The 26,121-nt window shown below is 46.6% G+C and overlaps 1 protein-coding gene across 1 annotated transcript; it reads right to left on the bottom strand.

Annotated features, from left to right (window-relative positions):
* Positions 1 to 879: 879 nt before the first annotated feature.
* LOC147009249 (uncharacterized) lies at positions 880 to 26,121 on the bottom strand. Its single transcript, XM_085863012.1, has 5 exons — positions 25,994 to 26,121; positions 21,938 to 22,039; positions 21,791 to 21,847; positions 1,298 to 1,399; positions 880 to 1,000 (listed from the first exon to the last, which is right to left on the bottom strand). Exons 1-5 carry the CDS (start codon positions 26,023 to 26,025, stop codon positions 880 to 882), a joined length of 414 nt encoding a protein of 137 aa, XP_085719138.1. The 5' UTR covers positions 26,026 to 26,121.

The following is a 26,121-nucleotide window of genomic DNA, read 5'->3' as shown; positions in this document are numbered from 1 at the left end:
ACGGCACGTAAACGTGCAAATCGAGCAAAGTTGAAAGCAAAAAAGGCAGCTGATCACTTGGCGAAAAAGAGTAACAAGGCTGGAGAGCAATGTGAGGAAAAGGACGGGGAAGAATTTGGAGAATCTGATGAAGAGGAAGAGACAGTGGCAAGCAATGCAGAGGAAGCGAGGTTTGTGATGGGTGGAAGATGATTCACTCAGACTGATGGTCAGAGTCGTGGTGGATTCAACTCAAGATCCATCTCGAGGCCTCGTGGCGCGAACACGAAGCACCCTCAGATCATTTTGAAGTGCTTGTAGCATCTTCAGGAGAACTTTGGGCTGGTCATTTTCACGAGGCCACTTGTTGGTGCAAAGTGCTTATAGATGTTTTTTTTTTTTGGAGTGATGTCATGCACCTGCTGATTGTAACTTGACAAATGTACCTGATGATGCATTGTGCAGTTCAGTTTTGAAGAAAACTTTAAAATAGTGTAATAATTATTTTGTTGTTAAATGTTTTCCCTTGCTTTTCAAAGGTACGATTTGATGTCAAGCTGTTCACCACCATCTCAAATTCACCTCCCCCCCATCCAAACACATGCTTTTTCCTCTTCCATTCATCTTCCCTAAGCCCATCTCTCTCCAAGTTTCCAGTTTTCCCTTCCTTAGAGTTTGCGTCTGTCTCCATCTTCACCACGTGCGCCCTCCGAACCAACCATTCCTCCCCACACCGAAGTCTCTCTCTATTTTGTCCCTCAACCCCGCTGTTAGACTCTCCTCTTTTTACTGTTCCTTTTATTCTGTTTGGTCATGACCTGTTCCATATTCCAGCTCTTTCACGAGCCTCGAATTTGTTCACAAAAAAAATGAAAAAATTAAAAAGCACTCATTGATCTATCACTCTTCATGTAAAGCACCAGGATGACCGTTAATATCTGGGTCCAGATTCCAATCCAGGCTTGACAGGTCAGAGGAGAGTGCGAGCACGTTGAGGTACTCCAACCCCACAACCCCTAATCTATGGTACAAAAAAACAATAAATGAGTAAAATGTGATTGAGATGCGATGGGGTGAGGATCAATGCTTCTCTCGAAAAGGAATGTCATTTTACATGTTTGTGCGTTTCACGTCATGACATCCTGAAGGGATATTTTTTCCATTACTTACGTGGAATGTCCGGCAGCACCACGTTTCAACATCGTTTTAAATCTTCTGTATTTTTTTCCGAAGGAGAAAAGGATTGAAAATTCAATTTGTTACACACTTTGTGAGGAAGATGCATCCAAAAAAACGAGCTTCAATGTAACGTATTTACTTGAGACTATTCCATAGGCAGACTTTCATTGATGGAGTCGATGGTCTTGGTTCCTTCACAGCAACATCTGGAGAATCTTGAGACCGATTCATCTTTGCATTCCTGAAAAAGAACAAAACTCTTCAATCCATAACTGAGTACAAATTTGCTCAACCAGATATCACACACATTCTCCATGAAAACAAATATTTCCTTCAACTCATTTGCACTCCAATGGATCATTCCTTCACTCAACACGACATAAATCAAGAAAACACGAGAGCGAGGTTGAGGGCACGCCATCGTAAATCCCCACGCTTCCCACCGAAAGCAAGGATGAAAGATGGGAAAACATTCCACCAAGAATGATGTCAAATTTTCCGTTTAACTCCTTGAAACCGAGGAGCCGTTTTACCACCCCTGATTCAAACCTCCATAGAGCCGAGTGGCGGGTATACTGGCCACGATTCAAACCTCCATACAACCAAGCAGCAGGTTTACCAGCCATTATTCAAACCTCCATGCAGCCGAGTGGTGGGTATACCGGCCACGATTCAAACCTCCACACAGTTGAGTGCCGTTTTACCGGTCGTGATTCAAACCTCCATACAGCCGAGCGGCTGATTTACCAGACGTGATTCAAACCTCCATACAGCTGAGTGGAGGGTATACCAGCCATTATTCAAACCTCCAGAAAGCAGAGTGGCGGGTATACCGGCCACGATTCAAACCTCCACAAACCCAAGCAGTAGGTTTACCAGCCGCGCCTTCAAACGTCCATGTAACTGAGTGGCCGGATTTTTCTCCCGGGAGCCCTGGGTGTGGAAGCTGAAAATCCAAGGAGCTCAAGGTTCAAAGGGTTAAAATGTTTCTGTTTTGACTTCTGTGACCCTAAGTCCCCACCGCCTGGGGCATGAACCAGGGATCAAATCCAAAAATTGACACATTTCATGAGTCGCCAATGTTGATTGCATTCACAACGTTACATTACGAAGATGATTAGAAATGTGTCCGTAATTGCAATTTTTGTAATTTCATCTTTTGACCCTACCTCATGGGCTCAGGGGCCAAAAATGATCGTGTTCTTGCAGATTCTTGCCATGTGGTGATCATAACTATCAAGTTTGGTGGCATTATGCACAACTGTTTATGAGGAGAGAGAAGTCCTTCATCCACCGTCTGTTCTTCACACCATCTCGATCCCTTTTCAGACTTCGAGAACCTTCAGACCTTTATGCCCCCCTGAAGTCCCTTGACTCCCTCGAGACCCATTTGACCTTATCACCCATTCTTCATGCCCTTTTGACATGCGAGACAGCCTTAAACCCCTTTTAGACTCATTGGACCCTTCACCATTTCACACTTTTGACCCTTCAGACCACTTCAACATTTTTAAGCACTTCACATCCCTTTCGACGCCTTAGAAATTTACATCCTTTTGAGATTACACCATTTAGAGTTTAGACCCTAACTCTGATTGGAACGTACCCTTTAGACCATCTAGAACGTTTCAGACGCACACCACAAACGTGAGAGGGAGAGGGAGAGGCAGGAGGGTGGTGGAGAGAGAGGGGGGAGAGTGAAGAGGTGGAGGGGAAAGGAGAGAGGTGAGAGGGTGGTGGAGGGTGGTGTAGAGAGGTGGAGGGTGGTGGAGGGTGGTGGAGAGAGGTGGAGAGAGGTGGAGGGTGGTGGAGAGAGGTGGAGGGTGGTGGAGAGAGGTGGAGGGTGGTGGAGGGTGGTGGAGGGTGGTGGAGAGAGGTGGAGGGTGGTGGAGGGTGGTGGAGGGTGGTGGAGAGAGGTGGAGAGAGGTGGAGGGTGGTGGAGGGTGGTGGAGAGAGGTGGAGGGTGGTGGAGGGTGGTGGAGAGAGGTGGAGGGTGGTGGAGAGAGGTGGAGGGTGGTGGAGGGTGGTGGAGAGAGGCGCGGAGGGGAAAGGAGAGAGGCGCGGAGGGTGGTGAAGAGAGGCGCGGAGGGTGGTGGAGAGAGGCGCGGAGGGTGGTGGAGAGAGGCGCGGAGGGGAAAGGAGAGAGGCGCGGAGGGGAAAGGAGAGAGGCGCGGAGGGGAAAGGAGAGAGGCGCGGAGGGGAAAGGAGAGAGGCGCGGAGGGGAAAGGAGAGAGGCGCGGAGGGGAAAGGAGAGAGGCGCGGAGGGGAAAGGAGAGAGGCGCGGAGGGGAAAGGAGAGAGGCGGGGAGGGGGAAGGAGAGAGGGGCGCGGAGGGGGAAGGAGGGAGAGGCCGAGGGGAAAGGAGAGAGGCGCGGAGGGGAAAGGAGAGAGGCACGGAGGGGAAAGGAGAGAGGCGCGGAGGGGAAAGGAGAGAGGGGCGGAGGGGAAAGGAGAGAGGCGCGGAGGGGAAAGGAGAGAGAGGCGGAGGGGAAAGGAGAGAGAGGCGGAGGGGAAAGGAGAGAGAGGCGGAGGGGAAAGGAGAGAGAGGCGGAGGGGAAAGGAGAGAGAGGCGGAGGGGAAAGGAGAGAGAGGCGGAGGGGAAAGGAGCGAGAGGCGGAGGGGAAAGGAGGGAGAGAGGGGGGGGGGGAAGGAGAGTGAGGCGGAGGAAAGGAGAGAGAGGCGGAGGGAAAGGAGAGAGAGGCGGAGGAAAGGAGAGAGAGAGGCGGAGGAAAGGAGAGAGAGAGGCGGAGGGGAAAGGAGAGAGAGAGGCGGAGGGGAAAGGAGAGAGAGAGGCGGAGGGGAAAGGAGAGAGAGAGGCGGAGGGGAAAGGAGAGAGAGAGGCGGAGGGGAAAGGAGAGAGAGAGGCGGAGGGGAAAGGAGAGAGAGAGGCGGAGGGGAAAGGAGAGAGAGAGGCGGAGGGGAAAGGAGAGAGAGAGGCGGAGGGGAAAGGAGAGAGAGAGGCGGAGGGGAAAGGAGAGAGAGAGGCGGAGGGGAAAGGAGAGAGAGAGGCGGAGGGGAAAGGAGAGAGAGAGGCGGAGGGGAAAGGAGAGAGAGAGGCGGAGGGGAAAGGAGAGAGAGAGGCGGAGGGGAAAGGAGAGAGAGAGGCGGAGGGGAAAGGAGAGAGAGAGGCGGAGGGGAAAGGAGAGAGAGAGGCGGAGGGGAAAGGAGAGAGAGAGAAATGGAGGGGAAAGGAGAGAGAGAGGCGGAGGGGAAAGGAGAGAGAGAGGCGGGGGGGAAAGGAGAGAGAGAGAGGCGGAGGGGAAAGGAGAGAGAGAGGCGGAGGGGAAAGGAGAGAGAGGCGGAGGGGAAAGGAGAGGGAGAGGCGGAGGGGAAAGGAGAGAGGGAGGCGGAGGGGAAAGGAGAGAGAGAGGCGGAGGGAAAAGGAGACAGAGAGGCGGAGGGGAAAGGAGAGAGAGAGGCGGAGGGGAAAGGAGAGAGAGAGAGGCGGAGGGGAAAGGAGAGAGAGAGGCGCAGGGGAAAGGAGAGAGAGAGGCGGAGGGGAAAGGAGAGAGAGAGGCGGAGGGGAAAGGAGAGAGAGAGAGGCGGAGGGGAAAGGAGAGAGAGAGAGGCGGAGGGGAAAGGAGAGAGAGAGGCGGAGGGGAAAGGAGAGAGAGAGAGAGGCGGAGGGGAAAGGAGAGAGAGAGGCGGAGGGGAAAGGAGAGAGAGAGGCGGAGGGGAAAGGAGAGAGAGAGGCGGAGGGAAAGGAGAGAGAGAGAGAGAGGCGGAGGGGAAAGGAGAGAGAGAGGCGGAGGGGAAAGGAGAGAGAGAGGCGGAGGGGAAAGGAGAGAGAGAGAGGCGGAGGGGAAAGGAGAGAGAGAGGCGGAGGGGAAAGGAGAGAGAGAGGCGGAGGGGAAAGGAGAGAGAGAGGCGGAGGGGAAAGGAGAGAGAGAGGCGGAGGGGAAAGGAGAGAGAGGCGGAGGGGAAAGGAGAGAGAGGTGGAGGGGAAAGGAGAGAGGTGTTTGGGAGCGAGGAGGGGTGTGGGAGCAAGGATGGGAAGGGGAAGGGAAAACTGTGAGGTGAGAGGAAGGGAAGGCAGACGTGTGGTGGAGCGTTAATTATGATTTATACTGTTTCATCAAAATGATTCTGAACAGCATAACAGTGAAGATGGGAACAAAATATCATCTGAAATCCATTGTCCACCAGTCATGCTATAAACATGGTCTGGAGACAAACTCCCATCCAGACGCGTCCAGAGCCAAGCTGCCCGGAGACAAACACAGCCTAGACATAAATACCTCCGGGACACATTCAGAGACAAACACTGCCCGGATACATCAGGAGTCAAGCTGTCTGGAGACAAACTCCCATCTGGACACTTCCGGAGATAAACTCCGTCCAGAGACAAACACCATCTGGACGCGTCCGGAAACAAACACCGCCCGGACACATCTGGAGCCAAGCTGTCCGGAGACAAACACTGCTCGGACATGTCTGGAGAGAAACCCCTCCCAGACATAACCACTGTCTGGATCTGTCTAAAGACAGAGACAGATAAATAGACAGAGAGGGGGAAGGGGAGAGTGAGAGAGGTGTGGGAGGAGGGTGCTGCACTGAATGGGAGGGGGTAGAGCAAGGATCTTATAAAGAGAGAGGGGTGGGTGTATGGGAGTTCACAGATATAATGTTATGCTTTATATAACACACACACACACACACACACACACACACACACACACACACACACACACACACACACACACACACACACACACACACACACACGTCCGATATCGACAATTTTTCGGGAATCGGCAGGTTGACCGACAACAGCACGTACTGTCCACAACCCAAAAACCATGAGTCGCTTTCACCGAAAAACAACGTTGCATTTATTTAAACGTTTCAGGGATTTGTTCACAAACATTAATCTTTATAAACAACTGTGTGTAACATGTGGAAAAATAATTTGGCTCGGAAATTTAGAGAACATGTTAATATGGCAAACGGCTCAGAAATCAGGTGTTATTTCACAACTCACTCAGGGTGACGGGGCACGAACCACTCACTCAGGGTGACGGGGCACGAACCACTCGCTCTGAACGACGTGGTGCGGCAAAAGCGTCCGGAGTGAATGAACAATTCGCTCAGAATGACGTAGCGTGGTACCACTGTCGACTGTAGGGCACTAGGCAAGTGGCTTAAGCACTCATACAAGCACTCCAATTAAATGGTTGATGAGGAACGGTTGGCCAGGCTGTGGCTGCATACTATGCAGGATCCCTTTTACTTTAAAGCCGGTCTTCACCGTACACGGTCTTCACCGCACACGCAGCAGTTAATGAAATAAAATGAATTCATTCAAATAACGACTTTATCAACAAAGAGTTTCTGCACAATGAAAAACAACCCTGGAGGCATCGCAAAGTTCAATCGCCCATGAAATAAATATTGCAGAATATCCATGGTGCCTGCTCGTCTGAACACACGTCACACGCTACATCAGTTCGGGGTGCTCGTAAACGTTATAACCTCATTATAAAATGTCCGTTTTTCACCAGATTTCCTTTGATTCCCAGTAAAGCACCCCATGAAACCCCCGAAAATAGACACAGATCTGTCAGACGCCATGGATAAGCAAACCCTCTGGGGGCACAAGGCATGGGGCAGTGAATGCATTGAATCATATAACTCAATGAAGTTGGTTAATTTTGACACGTTCCTAAATTTTTTGTTCACTCAATATAATTCTCCAAACAGTAGAAAAAGACAAGTTAATGATTTGGAAATTACACATTTTTGTGTATGTATGGAGGAGGGAACATAGCCTTGCTTGCTTAAAGTAAATGGGTACATCGGCTTAGTTTTAAGACTCGTTATTTCTATAAATTATCAGATTTTATTCCAGATTTTGACACTTATTCAGTCCGGACGATATCCGATCCTAAAAACCGAAATAATATTTCGATGATGACATCCTTTAATTAGTCCTTGGGGGTAGATCGTGGAAAATCGTATTGTTTCATGCATGAAATCGCTCCAAGCTCTGAATTTGAAAACTATAGTACTTACAAAAGCGATGAACACAACGATTCATTGCCATGATGAACAGACATTCGATATGAGTGAGGAAAGTGAAAAATAAACTTTGTTGTTGAGAAATCACCGTGGCCTGTTCCAAGTCAAGGCATGGTTGAGCAGACCAATAAACATGGCGGCTTCAAACTTGGCGACACCAGAGAGGTTACTCAGGAGATGCCCTCAGACCCCAAAGAGCGAGGTGGCCGAGGATGCGTCCGATAAAGGATATAATTAAATACGGCCATTAATTATCTTCAAAATAAGCGTTTTAATTAACCCAAACACACGATTTTCACTCTTGCACTTCCGTGGAGGTCCCTTAGTATGTATGCAAAGTTACAGGCTGCTCGGTTTCATCATTTTGGAGTTGAGGAGACTCAATGAAACACTGACACACACACACACATACACACACACACACACACACACACACACACACACACACACACACACACACACACACGGAGATAACATTGCACAAAGCAGTTGTTACCCTGCATATTATGGATCACCACCTCTTACCACCATACAGTTCACCACCACCTCTTATCATCCCCCATCCAAATCCTCGATCTTTTCTATCCCCGATAATCCACCAAAGCCCACCTCCTTCAAATTCCCTGCTTTCCTTCCTGAAAGTCCCTGTAATGTCCATCTTCTAATTCTCCATGTTCCCCGTCCCATCCCTCTCCCATCCACAGATCTCCTAATGTGTCTGTTCCCCACTGTTTTGTCCCTCCCACTCCCACCCCTCGTCTCATGCCCCCTTGCTGTGCGTTGTGTGTTAGCTCTCACACGAGCCTCGACAAGGTATACAAAAAAAAAAAAATAGGGCAGGAAAGGGACGAACTGAATAAGGTAAAAGATGAGCAGGCACGAATGGAGGGGAAGGTAAGGGAGATAAATATGGAACTTGTCTATAATAATACCAAGCTTGCACACTAAAAACTCAGCTCGCCGTCACACGATCCCTATGAAATTGCTGTGGCACTTAGCGGACATGCCGACAATGTTTGGGAAGTCTTGGCGTTCCATCATACCACTTGCATATTGCGCAATGCGTATTTTTGTCATTCCCCATGTACGGTCTGTCGTCTGCTACCAGCAATATTGTACTGCTATCCCGTGGATGTGCACGGGTATCGCTAGTATATATATATATATATATATATATATATATATATATATATATATATATATATATATATATATATATATATATATATATGTATATATATATATATATATATATGTATATATATATGTATATATATATATATATATATATATATGTATATATATATGTATATATATATATATATATATATGTATATATATATATATATATATATATGTATATATATATATATATATATATGTATATATATATATATATATATATATATATATATATATATATATATATATATATATATATATATATATATATACACATACATACACACACACACCAGGTGTATGCCCCAGTTAGAATAGGTGTACCATATCCCTGTGTGTCGTAAGAGGCGACCAGGGTTGCGTCAGGAAGGGCATCCGGTGTAAAAACCTATGCCAAATCATTATGCGGACAATAAAACGAATTTCCATACTGGATCGGTCGAGGCCCGGGTTACCAACGACCGTCACCAGTACCGGTGGTCAGCAGGGTACCAGTGGAAATTGTGCTACTGCTGGGTGAAGGAGGAGAAGGCGAGTCCAGAGGCAGTGGGAGAGGGGGAAGGGTAGAAGTGTGGAGGTGAGAGTTGGAACTCTGAAAAGTGGGATTGCACCAAGGATCGACTCTGAGCCCTTTCCTGTTTGCAATGGTGATGGACAGGTTGATGCGGGTGGTTGGAGTGTCAATAGAAGATGTGGAGAACAGAGCGAAATGGAGACGGTTGATCCGCTGTGGCGACCCCTAACGAGAGCAAGCCGAAAGAGGAAGATATATATATATATACATATATATATATATATCTTAGTAGAGCAAATAAGGGTGATTTTTTTGGCAGAATCGTTCAGATGGCGATAAAAGTATGAAATTTGGTACGAACGTTCTTTCAGGGTCACAGCAAGAAAGAAGTGCTGGCCACGTGGATTTTCAACATGGCGGCCATTTTTTCCAAGATGGCCACCAGGGTATGAAAGAACAACAACTTTAAACCATAAAAAAAAAAAAATCGCCAGAGATGTCGGATTTATTTCATCTTGATGTCGATTTGTAGGTTTTTGTCCTTGCTAAAGCTGATTCTTCAGTGTATTGATCGATTTCATGAACCAATAAATCAATTTTAGGACTTACGAAACAATAAAGAAGTCAAATGACAACTATTTTGCAGGCTTCAAATACAAGTAAATTGGTTCTCATTGCGTTACCAACGGGGACGGTGAGAATTGTTGGAGATCTTGAACAGAGCTTGTATTTTAATTGTTCAAAATAGTTATTGCCCCTCCAAAGGAGTGCTAATGCCGGGGTGGCAAAAAGGATGAGCTCTCTTTGCCTACGAATTGCCCCAAATGGCAAGCGAAACAAAGCCTCTGGCAGTCAAGCTCCAACTCCAGCCTTCTCATGGTGGGAGTGTTTCCACAAATAGTGGTGGTGCGAAAGGCGAATCTCTGGCGCCTGAAAACCAGACAGCTCTGGGCAGATGAAGCTCATTACGAGATGGAAAACTCCGAAATAAAACCACAAGGATCTATAGGACCCTGACACATTGTAACCATCAATGGTGGTAGACACCAGCCAATATAGACTAAACACAAAAAAAGAGTGTATGTCATGCACTACCAGGGCAGACTGGTGTCATACACTGCTGTGCAACTCAGCATGGGGTTCAATGTCAGCTAAACCGTGGGTTTAGTATCCCAAATACGATCTAATGAACCCCTCAGATGTTAGATAGCCACACCTGAACCGACAGGATGTGCCAGCGCGGGAGAGCCGAGCCAAGGATAGCGGGGGTTTTACATGTAGTTATCCAGATGGTGTACAGATCGCATGGGATTTAAATGGCATTGGATGAACGATCGGGCTCGGTGTAGGGCAAACGCATGAACCTTGCTGTATCCCATCCATCAAAGTGCACGAAGGCAAGGTGGTAAAAGGATAAACCCTCGACCTTGCCATTGCTAGTCACAAATTATGGATACTCGAGCAAAATCAAAACCACAAACAAACTGGAGGAAATGTTGCCTCTGTCAGAAGGACAAAGAGGAAAAGTTAATGTCACCATGAACAAACAGCGACAGTTCAGAGGGCATTCTTTGAGAAAGTCAAACAGCTCACATTGGTAACGGAGGAAATAGGTAGTCCCTTTGAAGAGGAGTCAGGATATCTTACGCTCGACACCAAGGACATCGCGGATCCTTCCGCTGCTCAGCTAATTGCAACGCATCACGAGAGAGGGAAAGAAAAGATCAATTCCTTCATGGCTTATCTACAATGTGAGAATGACTGCTCCTTCTACCAGCCTATCAAAAAGAACAGGATAACCTTCTTCAAAAATGAGCCAAAGTCTGCAAGCAAATCCGAGACAAAGTTACTGAACGAAGACTGCCATTTGTTTTCCCGCCTCTTCATCTCTTGCCAAAACAGTCGGTGTGACCTGCAAGCGTTCTTCAAACACGAAAACCAGTCTTTTCCGACCTCACTCAGTAACAAGGGGAAACTACACACATGTGCGAAATCGGATTTTGTGGATGTACAATAAGCCAAAGTGACGCTTCCAGAGACAAAGCCAGAATATAACGTACTCATTGTAGATGGAGCTGCGCTGGTACATATCGTAGCACCACGAACACCAAAGACATTTGAAGAGTATGCCAGAAAGGATATTCTTCCTAAAGTCGAGTACTACAGCACGAAATGCAAGAGAACCAACATCATCTTTGATGTGTATCATCAGTCCAGCCTGAAGTCAGAGGCAAGGCCGTCAGAAGGAGAGTAACAGCGACAAGTAAAACTCCCTTGAATTGGAAGAGCTTCCTCAGAGATAGCACCAACAAAACAGAGCTATTCCATTACCTTGCCGATGAAGTGTCTGAAATGACAACGGGCAATCCATTTATCATGACGAAAGGAGAAAATGCCATCACCACCACCACTGACACCAGCGTTAACCAAGAGGAAGTGGCCCCATGCACCCATGAAGAAGCAGACACACAAATATTCTGACATGTTCGGCATGCAGCCGCCGAGGGATACAAGTCTCTGATGATTGAAACTAATGACACGGACGTTGTAGTTATTGCCATATCCCTTATGCCTTCTCTTGCCACAACAGGTCTTAAAAAAAATGTGGGTTGCATTTGGCAAAGGGGAGCACAGGAGATGGATCCCTATCCACAAAATTATGTCTGCCATAGGACCAGAGAAAACGAGTGGGACGCTTTTCTTCCATGCCTTCACCGGTTGTGATGTTGTATCAGCTTTCAATGGCAAAGGGAAAAAGACAGCATGGCACACATGGAATGTATGTGATGAAGCGTCAGTAATCTTCACGAAACTCAGTCAGTGCCCATCAAAGATTGAGGAATCTGATCTAGAAATCCTGGAGAAATATGTGGTCCTGATGTATGATTTGTTAGGGTTAGTTCAGTTTGATCCACCATATTCATCAAGTTCAGTTGCGTCAGTGAATGAGGCACGGATTGCTCTCTTTGCACGAAAGCAGAGGTCATATGATTTAATTCCACCAACACAAGGAGCACTCACGGAACATGCCAAGCGAGCTGCATATCAAGCAGGACACATTTGGAGCCAGGCAATAGTCCACCAGCCAGAAGCTCAGTGTCTGTCCGAGTGGGGTTGGTTCAAAGAAGATGACTCGTGGAAGTTCTTCTGGACGGCCCTTGCTCCCATAGCTAAAAGCTGCCAGGAGTTCACGAAATGTGGATGCAAGACACAATGTAGTGGAAGGTGCAAATGCTATCGTTACGGACTAAGTTGTACCCCACTATGCAGTTGCTCTTGTCAGACCTAATCAGAACAATAAACATTGCAGGGCAGAAAAACATCGTGGCCATCTTGGAAAATGGCCACCATATTGAATTTTAAGTGGGTTGCAGTTGTATCTCATAAAGTGACCTAAAATAAATATTTATGCCAAATTTCATGCTTGTATCATTCTTTGAACGATTGTTATCTGTTTTTATTTTGGGTGGTCGTCTGGTGGCCATCTTGCAAAATGGCGGCCATGTTGGAATTTCAAGTGGCAAGCACTTTTTCTCATAAAGTGACATAAAATAAATATTCCTGCCAAGTTTCATGCTTGCATCATCATTTGATCGATTGATCTTGTTTTCTGCTCCACCATACCGTAGTGCCCCCAGAATCCGAACGCCCCATTGTTTGAACAAATTGGAATCCGAACAATTTTTTCGAGAAAATTTTGTCCTAAAAAAACGAACACATTTTCGAAAACTGAACACAACGTGGCGTTCATGTTTGTTCACGTGCGTCTCTCCCCCGCCTGTTCGACCCGCATCTTCGCGCTTTGTTCATTCAGTTCGTCGGTGGAAGTATTCGTGAAAGCATCTCTCGTGTCGATCGCTACTTTACCTCGTGTTTTCACCTTGATTTGTGCATTTTTTTTTTCCAATTATCACCCTTGTGCATTCACCATGGCACCCAGGAAGAGCAGTGAAGCAAATAGGAACTAGAACTGCCACTTTATAACTGCTGGCAGTGATGACCGGGTACCCAGACGTGTCGGCCTTTGATACAACATGGGACTTTCTGCAGATGACAGTCGCAAAGTTTCGCATTGAAAGGATAAGCGGTGCCAGAGAAAAACATTATTTAATAGTGATACAAACAGAGGCCTGCTTCGAGAGGGCGCGGAACAGACGAGTTCTGAACCGGGCAGCACAAAGCGTTCAATTTCGTTATTACTGGCTTCTAGATTCAAATAATTAAATAATTCTGGCTCCCAAACCGCGTGACCGATCAGGTTGAAATTTTAAACTTTTGTTTCGCATGTCACCTGAATTATAAATGTGAAGTTTCGCATATACAGAGGAAGCGGTTCCAGAGTAAACATTAATTAATATTTATCCTTCAATCCAAGATGGCGGCCAAACCATGTGACTTCTGATGTCATAATTTTCACCACATGTGCAAACACAATTGTAGACGATAAGTGCAAATTTTCGCCGCTAGGGTTAAGCAGTTCCAGAGAAAACATTATTTAATATTTTTCTTAAAACCAACATGGCTGCCAAACCCTGCGCCCGATCCCGTTGAAATTTCAAACCCTCATTCCGCATGACTGTTGCACCATAAAGGTGATGCTTCACATTTATTGATGCAGTAGTACCAGAGTAAACATTAATTAATATTTTTCCTTCAATCCAATATGGCTGCCAAACGTTGCGTCGTACCTCAAAAGGGGGTTGGAACTTTTTATTCGTCAAGGCGAGAGGCGGTCATAGTGGTCGAGTTTCGCCTGGATCTGTTCAGCCGTTTCAGAGAAAAAGACGTTTGAAGATATTGTTTTTCAATCCAAGATGGCTGACGAACCATGTGACCTATGACATCAGAAATTTATATTCTGCTTCCAACTGGGTATTGGAACACGGTTGTGAAGTTTCGTGTTAATCGGTTAAGGTGCGTTTTTCTATCCAAGATGGCCGCCAAACCATGTGACGTGTGACGTCATAATTTTTATCATGCGTGCATAATGCCCTCTCGATGATAATTACAAATTTTCGATTCGTTTGGTTGCGGTTCCAGAGAAAACATTATTTAATATTTTTCTTAAATCCAAGATGGCGGCCAAACCATGTGACTTATCAATTCAGAAATTAACAAACTTATATCGCCTTACTCTCCCGAATATAGTTCTGAAATCTCCTTCAGTGGACCAGCGCTTCTGGAGAAGAAGATGTTTGAAGGTTTTAGGGTTTTTTCAAGATGGCCGCCAAACCATGTGACCGATCAAGAAGAAATTAACAAACTTGAGAAAGGATCTCATGGGGAATATATCTGTGAAGTTTCGTCTTAATCTGTCTTGCCCTTCTGGAGAAGAAGATTTTTAAAATTTATTCATTTTCAATCCAAGATGGCTGCCGAACCTTGTGACCTATGATATCATAAATTTAAATTCTGCTTTCCATCGTCGACCCGAACAAGTGTGTGAAGTTTCGTGAAAATCGGATAAGGTCTATTTTTCTATCCAAGATGGCCGCCAAACCATGTGACTTCTGAGGTAAAAATTTTTTACCATGTATGCAGACTTGAGGGAGGAAGGCAATTGCAAATTTTCGCTTCGATGGCTTATGAAATACCAGAGAAAACATTATTTAATATTTTTCTTAAATCCAACATGGCGGCCAAACCATGTGACCTATCACTTTGAAATTAACAAACTTGCATCGCATACATGTCCCGAATATAGTTGTGAAATCTCGCCTTCATGGGACCAGCGCTTCTGGAGAAGAAGATGTTTGAAGGTTTTAGGGTTTTTTCAAGATGGCCGCCAAACCATGTGACGTATCAACAACAAATTAACAAACTTGAAAAGAGGACATCAGGGGGAATGTACCTGTAAAGTTTCGCCTTAATCTGTCCAGCCCTTCTGGAGAAGAAGATTTTTTTTAAAAAACACTAAAAAACAAGATGGCGGCCGAATTACGTCATCGATGACGTCAAGAAAAACATTTTCCGCAGCAATTTTAGGGCGTAGATGATGCTCAGAATTTTTCAGATTTTTCCTATATGGCGTTCTACTTGACGAATTTTCACTGGAATATCGCTTCACCTATGACGTCACGAAAATCACACGTGTTCCCCATAGGGAGCTTAGTAAAATGTATCAAGCGAAAAATTTTCCATTGCACGGTTTCCGAGATACAGATGTCCAAAGTTTATCGCTTTTTCAAGATGGCGACCGTACCACGTGACCAATGACGTCATAATTATAACGTGATTGTGCTATCAAAAAAGATACATACTGTGGTGAAAATTTTGTGTCGATCGGACTTAGTATCCCAGAGAAAATGGTTTTTAAAGCGAAAAAGGGTGCAAAATGCCGGCGGAAAAAGAAAAATAATAATAACTAGAACTGCCACTTTATAACTGCTGGCAGTGATGACCGGGTACCCAGACGTGTCGACCTTTGATACAACATGGGACTTTCTGCAGATGACAGTCGCAAAGTTTCGCATTGAAAGGATAAGCGGTGCCAGAGAAAAACATTATTTAATAGTGATACAAACAGAGGCCTGCTTCGAGAGGGCGCGGAACAGACGAGTTCTGAACCGGGCAGCACAAAGCGTTCAATTTCGTTATTACTGGCTTCTAGATTCAAATAATTAAATAATTCTGGCTCCCAAACCGCGTGACCGATCAGGTTGAAATTTTAAACTTTTGTTTCGCATGTCACCTGAATTATAAATGTGAAGTTTCGCATGTACAGAGGAAGCGGTTCCAGAGTAAACATTAATTAATATTTATCCTTCAATCCAAGATGGCGGCCAAACCATGTGACTTCTGATGTCATAATTTTCACCACATGTGCAAACACAATTGTAGACGATAAGTGCAAATTTTCGCTTCGCTAGGTTAAGCAGTTCCAGAGAAAACATTATTTAATCATTTTCTTAAAACCAACATGGCTGCCAAACCCTGCGCCCGATCCCGTTGAAATTTCAAACCCTCATTCCGCATGACTGTTGCACCATAAAGGTGATGCTTCACATTTATTGATGCAGTAGTACCAGAGTAAACATTAATTAATATTTTTCCTTCAATCCAATATGGCTGCCAAACGTTGCGTCGTACCTCAAAAGGGGTTGGAACTTTTTATTCGTCAAGGAGAGGCGGTCATAGTGGTCGAGTTTCGCCTGGATCTGTTCAGCCGTTTCAGAGAAAAGACGTTTGAAGATATTGTTTTTCAATCCAAGATGGCTGACGAACCATGTGACCTATGACATCAGAAATTTATATTCTGCTTCCAACTGGGTATTGGAACACGGTTGTGAAGTTTCGTGTTAATCGGTTAAGGTGCGTTTTCTATCCAAGATGGCCGCTTAAACCATGTGACGTGTGACGTCATAATTTTTATCATGCGTGCATAATGCCCTCTCGATGATAATTACAAATTTTCGATTCGTTTGGTTAAGCGGTTCCAGAGAAAACATTATTTAATATTTTTCTTAAATCCAAGATGGCGGCCAAACCATGTGACTTATCAATTCGAAATTAACAAACTTATATCGCCTTACTCTCCCGAATATAGTTCTGAAATCTCCCCTTCAGTGGACCAGCTTCTGGAGAAGAAGATGTTTGAAGGTTTTAGGGTTTTTTCAAGATGGCCGCCAAACCATGTGACCGATCAAGAAGAAATTAACAAACTTGAGAAAGGATCTCATGGGGAATATATCTGTGAAGTTTCGTCTTAATCTGTCTTGCCCTTCTGGAGAAGAAGATTTTTAAAATTTATTCATTTTCAATCCAAGATGGCTGCCGAACCTTGTGACCTATGATATCATAAATTTAAATTCTGCTTTCCATCGTCGACCCGAACAAGTGTGTGAAGTTTCGTGAAAATCGGATAAGGTCTATTTTTCTATCCAAGATGGCCGCCAAACCATGTGACTTCTGAGGTAAAAATTTTTTACCATGTATGCAGACTTGAGGGAGGAAGGCAATTGCAAATTTTCGCTTCGATGGCTTTATGAAATACCAGAGAAAACATTATTTAATATTTTTCTTAAATCCAACATGGCGGCCAAACCATGTGACCTATCACTTTGAAATTAACAAACTTGCATCGCATACATGTCCCGAATATAGTTGTGAAATCTCGCCTTCATGGGACCAGCGCTTCTGGAGAAGAAGATGTTTGAAGGTTTTAGGGTTTTTCAAGATGGCCGCCAAACCATGTGACGTATCAACAACAAATTAACAAACTTGAAAGAGGACATCAGGGGGAATGTACCTGTAAAGTTTCGCCTTAATCTGTCCAGCCCTTCTGGAGAAGAAGATTTTTTTTTTAAAAACACTAAAAAACAAGATGGCGGCCGAATTACGTCATCGATGACGTCAAGAAAAACATTTTCCGCAGCAATTTTAGGCGTAGATGATGCTCAGAATTTTCAGATTTTTCCTATATGGCGTTCTACTTGACGAATTTTCACTGGAATATCGCTTCACCTATGACGTCACGAAAAATCACACGTGTTCCCCATAGGGAGCTTAGTAAAATGTATCAAGCGAAAAATTTTCCATTGCACGGTTTCCGAGATACAGATGTCCAAAGTTTATCGCTTTTTTCAAGATGGCGACCGTACCACGTGACCAATGACGTCATAATTATAACGTGATTGTGCTATCAAAAAAGATACATACTGTGGTGAAAATTTTGTGTCGATCGGACTTAGTATCCCAGAGAAAATGGTTTTTAAAGCGAAAAAGGGTGCAAAATGCCGGCGGAAAAAGAAAAATAATAATAATAATAATAAACAGAAGAAAAACAATAGGGTACCCTGTACTCACAGGGTACCCTAATAATAATAAACAGAAGAAAAACAATAGGGTACCCTGTACTCACAGGGTACCCTAATAAGAGGAAGTCCGTGAGAACGACAATTGAGTTGAAGAAAGAACTTATCGTTAAGCATGAGAGCGGTACACGTGTGTCTGATCTCGCTGCCATGTTCGAGCTGCCGAAATAGACCATGTGTAGGATTCTGAAAAATAAAGAAGCGATAAAAGCGCAAAAACCCATCGTGAAGCGAACTTATTCAATGAACCCTCTAACGAATCGGCTTGAACGAACCCAACGTTATTTTTCGCGAGCATGGTAGTGACGTCATGCTGCGTCACCCAATCGCTTCACCTCCTGATTCTCTCGCGTGGAACCGTGCGGTGAAAACGGCACGTTTGTGTCTCCACAGAGTGTACTGGGATATAAAACACCATTTGGTGCTTCATGGTTAATTAATACCTCCACCAGGCTGAACAGTTTCAGTTTTGGATCCCAATGGCCACTGATAGGTCGGAGCTGCATCCAGACTGATTGAAGAAGCGACAACGCTCCTGCTTATCCCCCAGGCTTGGAAAAAGATTCATGACCCAGAAAAGGTCATTTACTCACTTTCAACTGAAATTACCCATGTTTAAGGTAAAATAAGATGTCTTGAAAGTGTGTTTTCTTGGGGTCCAGGAACGGATTAATTCACTTTCCATTATTTATTTTTGGGAAAATAGTTTTGGAATCCGAACTTTTTGGAATCCGAACAGCCTCTTGGAACGGATTAAATTCGGATTCTGGGGGCACCACTGTATATGCTTTTATTCGCCCGAGATGTGCACGATGCTCTCTTCAGGCCTCTCTGTGCACAACCATCACAGGTTCTAAATGTGTTGTCAATATCCAGAGAGACAACAACCTAACTTGACCACTACCCGAGTAAGTATCTGCACAACGAGGCCAAGAAATGCGTGCCATTGAGAAGAGGATGTGAGTATCATTTAAATCACGTTTTTCATTTTTCACTTTGGGATACAAGCATCAAGAGGGAAGTGCTCAAATGGGTTGGTGAAACAGTTTAAGGTTTCATCAAAACGGGAATTTCAAAGACAGTACTGCATTCAATTCCAGGCATCATTTGGGATCGAGGTGTACATGGACATTGGCTGCACATGTGGGCCAGGCTAGTGAATGTGCTCTCGAGATCTGTTCATCGTTCACCCAACAAACCTCATCACCCTTGCTCCCTCCCTAAGAAGTAAATACACAAACTAAAAAACAAGTGGTCCTCCAGCTTTTCGTTCTCATAGCGACGATATGTCATTCCAGAACGAATGAAGGAATGGACTCCAAAACCTCGCCCGGAGTTTGTGAGAGATATCATGGGTTCGAGTGCAGATGCTGGGAGTGGAGAGTTCCATGTTTATCATCACATCCACTGGCGAGAGTATGTGCAACAGGACTATCTGGATCGTCAGGCCGAAATGACAATAAAAGACCAGGAATTCCAAGAGAGTTTGGAAAAGAATCGTGAGAGACCTCCAGCGCACGGCACGTAAACGTGCAAAGCGAGCAAAGTTGAAAGCAAAAAAGGCAGCTGATCACTTGGCGAAAAAGAGTAGGAAGGCTGGAGAGCAATGTGAGGAAAAGGTAGGTGAAGAATTTGGAGAATCTGATGAAGAGGAAGAGACAGTGGCAGACAATGCAGAGGAAGCGAGGTTTGTGATGGGTGGAAGATGATTCACTCAGACTGATGGTAAGAGTCGTGGTGGATTCAACTCAAGATCCATCTCGAGGCCTCGTGGCGCGAACACGAAGCACCCTCATATCAGTTTGAAGTGCTTGTTGCATCTTCAGGAGAACTTTGGGCTGGTCATTTTCACGAGGCCACTTGTTGATGCAAAGTGCTTATGGATGTTTTTTTTTTTTGTGTTTTTTTTTGGAGTGATGTCATGCACCTGCTGATTGTAACTTGACAAATGTACCTGATGATGCATTGTGCAGTTCAGTTTTGAAGAAAACTTTAAAATAGTGTAATAATTATTTTGTTGTTAAATGTTTTCCCTTGCTTTTCAAAGTTACGATTTGATGTCAAGCTGTTCACCACCATCTCAGATTCACCCCCCTCTTCCCCCCCCCCCATCCAAACCCATGCTCTTTCCTCCTCCATTCATCTGCCCTAAGCCCATCTCTCTCCAAGTTTCCAGTTTTCCCTTCCTTAGAGTTTGCGACTGTATTCATCTTCACCACGTGCGCCCTCCGAACCAACCATTCCTCCCCACACCGAAGTCTCTCTCTATTTTGTCCCTCAACCCTGCTGTTAGACTCTCCTCTTTTTACTGTTCCTTTTATTCTGTTTGGTCATGACCTGTTATATATTCCAGCTCTTTCACGAGCCTCGACTTTGTTCACAAAAAAAATAGAAAAATTAAAAAGGCACTCATTGATCTATCACTCTTCATGTAAAGCACCCGGATGATCGTTAATATTGTTACGGCTGTGGAAATTCGCAAACCACCATTCAGGTCCCGTAGGTGAGGTCTCTTAAGTACATGTGTAGTTAGCCCGAAACCCGTTGTTTAGAGGGAATTAATGTGATTCATTCGGGCTGCGACGCTTTGAGTCAGTCGTTTTTCTTTTTCTATCTTTTATTTCAAACAAAAACCAACAAGGACGCTCGGTGGGCTTTTCCCGCCTGTTTTCGCACCATTCTTCTCCGCGCTTGGTGTGAGGGAGGAGAAGCGGGGTGGGGCAGCTGGCGCCCGATTGGTGGATGCGCGGTGTGACGCGGCCAGGAAGGAGGAACGCTCCTCTTCGAGACCTTTCTCAAAGCCCCTTGAAGGGGGGTGGAGCAAAGAACGGGGCAGAGCAACAGGGCGGAGCTCCGGGATATAAAAAGTCGGACACGGGAGAAGGGGTTTTGTGGTTGCTCTTGCCCTCTTCCTGTCTTCCGGCTCGCTCGTCCTCTTCTCCTCCTGGTGACCGCTGGCCTGGTCTGCTGTGGTGCGGTTCCAAGACCCCGCTGGCGGGAAGGAGCGTCCACCATTCCCCCCTCCCGACCTCGGGCATCCACGTTCCCCCCCCCCCCTTCTATCCGCGCTGGGATAGCGCCGAAACTCCGTCCGCGGCGTCGAGTGGCCAACACGTGCCGGCGCGAGGTACGCCGGAGAGGCCTCGCCTACCACGCTAGGGCACGGAGTCGCGGCCAGGCAGGACCACGTCGACGGACGTCGGAGAGGGACTCGACGGCCCAAAACGGAAGTCACCTTTTTCTTTTCGGGGTTTTTGTATGGATCTTGTGGCGCCGTGTCTTGTGAAGTAAAACTGTACAAGTGTTGCTGTGTGTTCGCGTATTCGGTCGTAGCTCTGCATTGTTGTTTTTGTTTTAAATTGATATATGTGTATTCTGACTGTATGGCTGTATATGTGTGCTCTCCGTGTGTCATGTAAATAAAGTGCATTATGTTGAATTGTTCCCCGTTTCGCTGCGTCCTTTCCTTCGTTTGAATCTCCATCTTGCTTCATGTAAAGGGTTCGTAGTGGGCTTAATACACCCGATAATTAATCGGAACCGTCGAGGCCGACGATAACACCGCTCGGTTATCACTGAAGCACGGAACGGACCGCTTCAGCAGTTCGTGTCCGGAGTCGACCTGCAGCGAGGTACGATCGCCCGGTTTACCATCCGCGTGGGTACTTAGGTAGGTCGAGTTTGGCGAACAACCCTATCCTACGCGGGTGGCCAATTGGCACGATCGTGGTGAGGTCGAAAGGCCCACCCATGACTGGCTCCGGGCGATAGTTCCCGGAGGGTCACGACAGAATTGTCCGTCCGGTGGGCGAGGCGGCCGCCATTCGAGTCGAGCGGCCGATCGCACGTCGGCAGGCGCGAATTCGCCACAATATCTTGGTCCAGATTCCAATCCAGGCTAGACAGGTCAGAGGACAGTGCGAGCACGTTGAGGTACTCCAACCCCACAACCCCTTATCTATGGCACAGATAACAATAAATGAGTAAAATGTGATCGAGATGCGATGGCGTGAGGTTTAATCCTTCTCTCGAAAAGGAATATCATTTTACATGTTTGTGCGTTTCACGTCATGACATCCTGAAGGGATATTTTTTCCATTACTTACGTGGAATGTCTGGCAGCACCACGTATCCACATCGTTTTAAATCTTCTGTATTTTTTCCTAAGGAGAAAAGGATTGAAAAGTCAATTTGTTACACACTTTGTGAGGAAGATGCATCCAAAAAAACGAGTTTCAATGTAACGTATTTACTTGAGACAATTCCATAGGGAGATTTTCATTGACAGAGTCGATGGTCTTGGTTCCTTCACAGTAACATCTGGAGAATCTTGAGACCGATTCATCTTTGCATTCCTGAAAAAGAACAAAACTCTTCAATCCATAACCGAGTACAAATGTGCTAAACCAGATATCACACACATTCTCCATGAAAACAAATCTTTCCTTCAACTCATTTGCACTCCAATGGATCATTCCTTCACTCAACACGACATAAAACAAGAAAACACGAGAGCGAGGTTGATGGCACGCCATCGTAAATCCCCACGCTTCCCACCGAAAGCAAGGTTGAAAGATGGGAAAACATTCCACCAAGATTGATGTCAAATTTTCCGTTTAACCCTTTGAAACCAAGGATCCGTTTTACCAGCCGTGATTCAAACCACCATACAACCGAATGGCGGGTTTATCGGCCACTATTCAAACCTCCATAAAGCCGAGCAGCGGGTTTACCAGCCACGCCTTCAAACCTCCGTAGACCCGAGCGGTGGGTTTACCGGCCACTCTTCAAACGTCCATGCACCCGATTGGCTGGATTTTTCGACAGGGAGCCCAGGATAGGGAAGCTGAAAATCCAAGGAGCTCAGGGTTCAAAGGGTTAAAATATTTCTGTTTTGACTCCTGTGACCACAAGTCCCTACCCCTGGGGCATGAACCAGGGGTCAAATCCAAAAATCGTTGCATATTTCCTGAGTCCCAAATGTTGATTGCATGTCCAACATGACATGACAAAGACGTTTCGAAATGTGCCCGTCGTTGCATTTTTTATTTCACCTTTTGACCCCACCCCAGGGGCTCAGGGGCCAAAAATGATCGTGCTCTTGCAAATTCTTGCCATGTGGTGATCATAACTATCAAGTTTGGTGGAGTGATGCACAACTGTTTATGAGGAGAGAAAAGTCCTTCATACTCAGTCTGTCCTTTATACCATCTCGACCCCTTTTCAGACTCCTAGAACCTTGAGACCTTTATACCCCTTAAGTCCCTTGACTCCCTATAGACCTCTTTGACCTTATCACCCACTCTTCAATCCCTTTAGACATGCTAGACAGCCTTAAACCCCTTTTAGACTGATTGGACCCTTGACCATTTGGCACTTTTGACCCTTGAGACCACTTCGACCTTTTTGGACACTTCAGACCCCTTTGACATTAACATCCTTTTGAGATTTTATCCTTTGGAGTTTTGACCGAAACTACTATTGGAACGTACCCTTGAGACCATACAGAACCTTTTAGACACACATCATACAAACGTCTACAGTCTTTTTGCAAAACACAGACAATAGTTTTTTGAGCAAGTCATGTGCAAACTCGACCCACACAGAGGGTGGGTACACTGCCAATAATTATTATACTCGCAAATACCATCCATCGCTTCACCGAGGGAAATACTAATGGTGGGGAAGGGAGAGAGAGAGAGCGAGAGGGAGAATAATAGAGAGGGGAAATAATAGAGGGAAAATAATAGAGAGGGAAAATAATAGAGAGGGAAAAACAAAGAGGGGAAAAAGAGAGGGGAAAATAGAGAGGGAAAAAAACAGCAAGGAAAAGAGAAAGGAAAAGAAAAAAAAAAGGCGAGAGCTGCAATGTAACGGGAGGGGGAGGGAGGTGTGGGAGGAGAGCGCTGCCCTGTAACGGGAGGGGAGGGAGGTGTGGGAGGAGAGTTCGACACTTTAACGGGAGGGGAGGAAGGTGTGGGAGGATAGTTCTACACTGTAACGGGAGGGGAGGGAGGTGTGGGAGGAGAGTTCTACACTGGGAGGGAAGGGAGGTGTGGAAGGAGAGTGCTGCACTGTAACGGGAGAGGGAGGGAGGTGTGGGAGGAGAGTTCGACACTGTAACGGGAGGGGAGGGAGGTGTGGGAGAAGAGTTCTACACTGTAACGCGAGGAGAGGGAGGTGTGGGCGGAGAGTTCTACACTGTAACGGGAGGGGAGGGAGGTGTGGGAGGAGAGTTATACACTGTAACGGGACTGCAGGGTGGTGTGGGAGGAGAGTTCTGCACTGTAACGGGAGAGGGAGGGAGGTGTGGAAGGAGAGTCTACACTGTAACGGGAGGGGAGGGAGGTGTGGGAGGAGAGTTCTACACTGCAACGGGAGGGGAGGGAGGTGTGGGAGGAGAGTGCTGCACTGTAACGGGAGAGGGAGGGAGGTGTGGGAGGAGAGTGCTGCACTGTAACGGGAGAGGGAGGGAGGTGTGGGAGGAGAGTTCTACACTGTAACGGGAGGGGAGGGAGGTGTGGGAGGAGAGTGCTGCACTGTAACGGGAGAGGGAGGGAGGTGTGGAAGGAGAGTCTACACTGTAACGGGAGGGGAGGGAGGTGTGGGAGGAGAGTTCTACACTGCAACGGGAGGGGAGGGAGGTGTGGGAGGAGAGTGCTGCACTGTAACGGGAGAGGGAGGGAGGTGTGGGAGGAGAGTGCTGCACTGTAACGGGAGAGGGAGGGAGGTGTGGGAGGAGAGTTCTACACTGTAACGGGAGGGGAGGGAGGTGTGGGAGGAGAGTGCTGCACTGTAACGGGAGAGGGAGGGAGGTGTGGGAGGAGAGTTCTACACTGTTACGGGAGGGGAGGGAGGTGTGGGAGGAGAGTTCTACACTGTAACAGGAGGGGAGGAGAGTTCTACACTAACGGGAAGGGAGGGTGGTGTGGGAGGAGAGTGCTGCACTGTAACGGGAGGGGAGGGATGTGTGGGAGGAGAGTTCTACACTGCAACGGGAGGGGAGGGAGGTGTGGGAGGAGAGTTCTACACTGCAACGGGAGGGGAGGGAGGTGTGGGAGGAGAGTGCTGCACTGTAACGGGAGAGGGAGGGAGGTGTGGGAGGAGAGTGCTGCACTGTAACGGGAGAGGGAGGGAGGTGTGGGAGGAGAGTGCTGCACTGTAACGGGAGAGGGAGGGAGGTGTGGGAGGAGAGTTCGACACTGTAACGGGAGGGGAGGGAGGGATGGGAGGATAGTTCTACACTGTAACGAGAGGGGAGGGAGGGGTGGGAGGAGAGTTCTACACTGGGAGGGGAGGGAGGTGTGGGAGGAGAGTGCTGCACTGTAACGGGAGGGGAGGGAGGTGTGGGAGGAGAGTTCTACACTGTAACAGGAGAGGGAGGGAGGCAGGTGTGGGAGGAGAGTGCTGCACTGTAACGGGAGAGGGAGGGAGGTGTGGTTGGAGAGTGGTGGACTGTAACGGGAGAGGGAGGGAGGTGTGGGAGGAGAGTTCTTCACTGTAACGCGAGGGGAGGGATGTGTGGGAGGAGAATTTTACACTGCAACGGGAGGGGAGGGAGGTGTGGGAGGAGAGTTTTGCACTGTAACGGGAGGGGAGGGAGGAGAGTGCTGCACAGTAATTGGAGGTTGCAGAGCAAGGATGAGACAAAAAAAAGAGAGAGCGGGGTGGGGGTCGGGGGAGTGACCAGATCTAGTGGAGGTGTGCGCTCCACCAAGTGCCCTTCTGGTTCTAAATGTGATGGAAGTGGAGAACAGCTGTTCGCACGTGCAGCAAGATCCAAACATTGTTATGAGAGGAAAAGTGACATTGTTCACTGTGTTGTTCGTAAGTAAAAGTTCATTTCCAAGTTTACACAATGAGGTTATCCTCCCGTCATCACGTGGTAACTTCTTCAGGTTAGTCCAGGTGTGTCGCTTTACCAATTCCCGACTTACACACAGGTGGACTCTGATTGAACGATATCTCAACAAAATAAACTCAATGAAACTCCACACTCAGGAATACAGCACAAGCCAGAGATACGGTTGTACAGACATGGGCCGAATAAACAACAAGGTGTCCCTGCCTTGGGCCTGGTTTGAGGCTCTTCGAGCCCCTTGGAGTCGGACAAGACACGGAAACGGATCACCATCTGCAGGCTGCTTGGAATAAAGCAGCAAGTACAATGTTGTTGTTGTTCGGGTGGTGAAAATAAACTGAACTTGCGCCTGCTCCCGGGCCGAGGCCATCCTGCCAGTACACTGAGCCTGCACTCGTGATGAAAAGATAAAATCAATCAACGTTGTGGGAAAACCCGCGGGAAATACCTTTGTCGTCTTTTACTGAACAATCGAAACATCTTGATGGATAAAATAAATCCCTGGTTAATCCTGAAGAGGATAAAGTTCGGAATTCTCAAACGCGCCAATTCCACGGTTTTCCGTTCACAGCGAAC

The sequence above is a fragment of the Eptatretus burgeri genome, chromosome 17, assembly GCF_056783735.1.
Source record: "Eptatretus burgeri isolate ZD-2024b chromosome 17, Ebu_testis_v1, whole genome shotgun sequence".
NCBI classification, from domain to species: domain Eukaryota; kingdom Metazoa; phylum Chordata; class Myxini; order Myxiniformes; family Myxinidae; genus Eptatretus; species Eptatretus burgeri.
This window is presented reverse-complemented; position numbering and strand designations above follow the sequence as displayed.

Coding starts and splice junctions, on each gene's coding strand:
- LOC147009249 (XM_085863012.1), bottom strand. CDS start 26,025: ATGTTTCGATTGTTCAGTAAAAGACGACAAAG. Junction 22,040..25,993: donor TTCAGTAAAAGACGACAAAG/GTATTTCCCGCG, acceptor GTTCTTTTTCAG/GAATGCAAAGATGAATCGGT. Junction 1,400..21,790: donor GGTGCTGCCAGACATTCCAC/GTAAGTAATGGA, acceptor GTTCTTTTTCAG/GAATGCAAAGATGAATCGGT.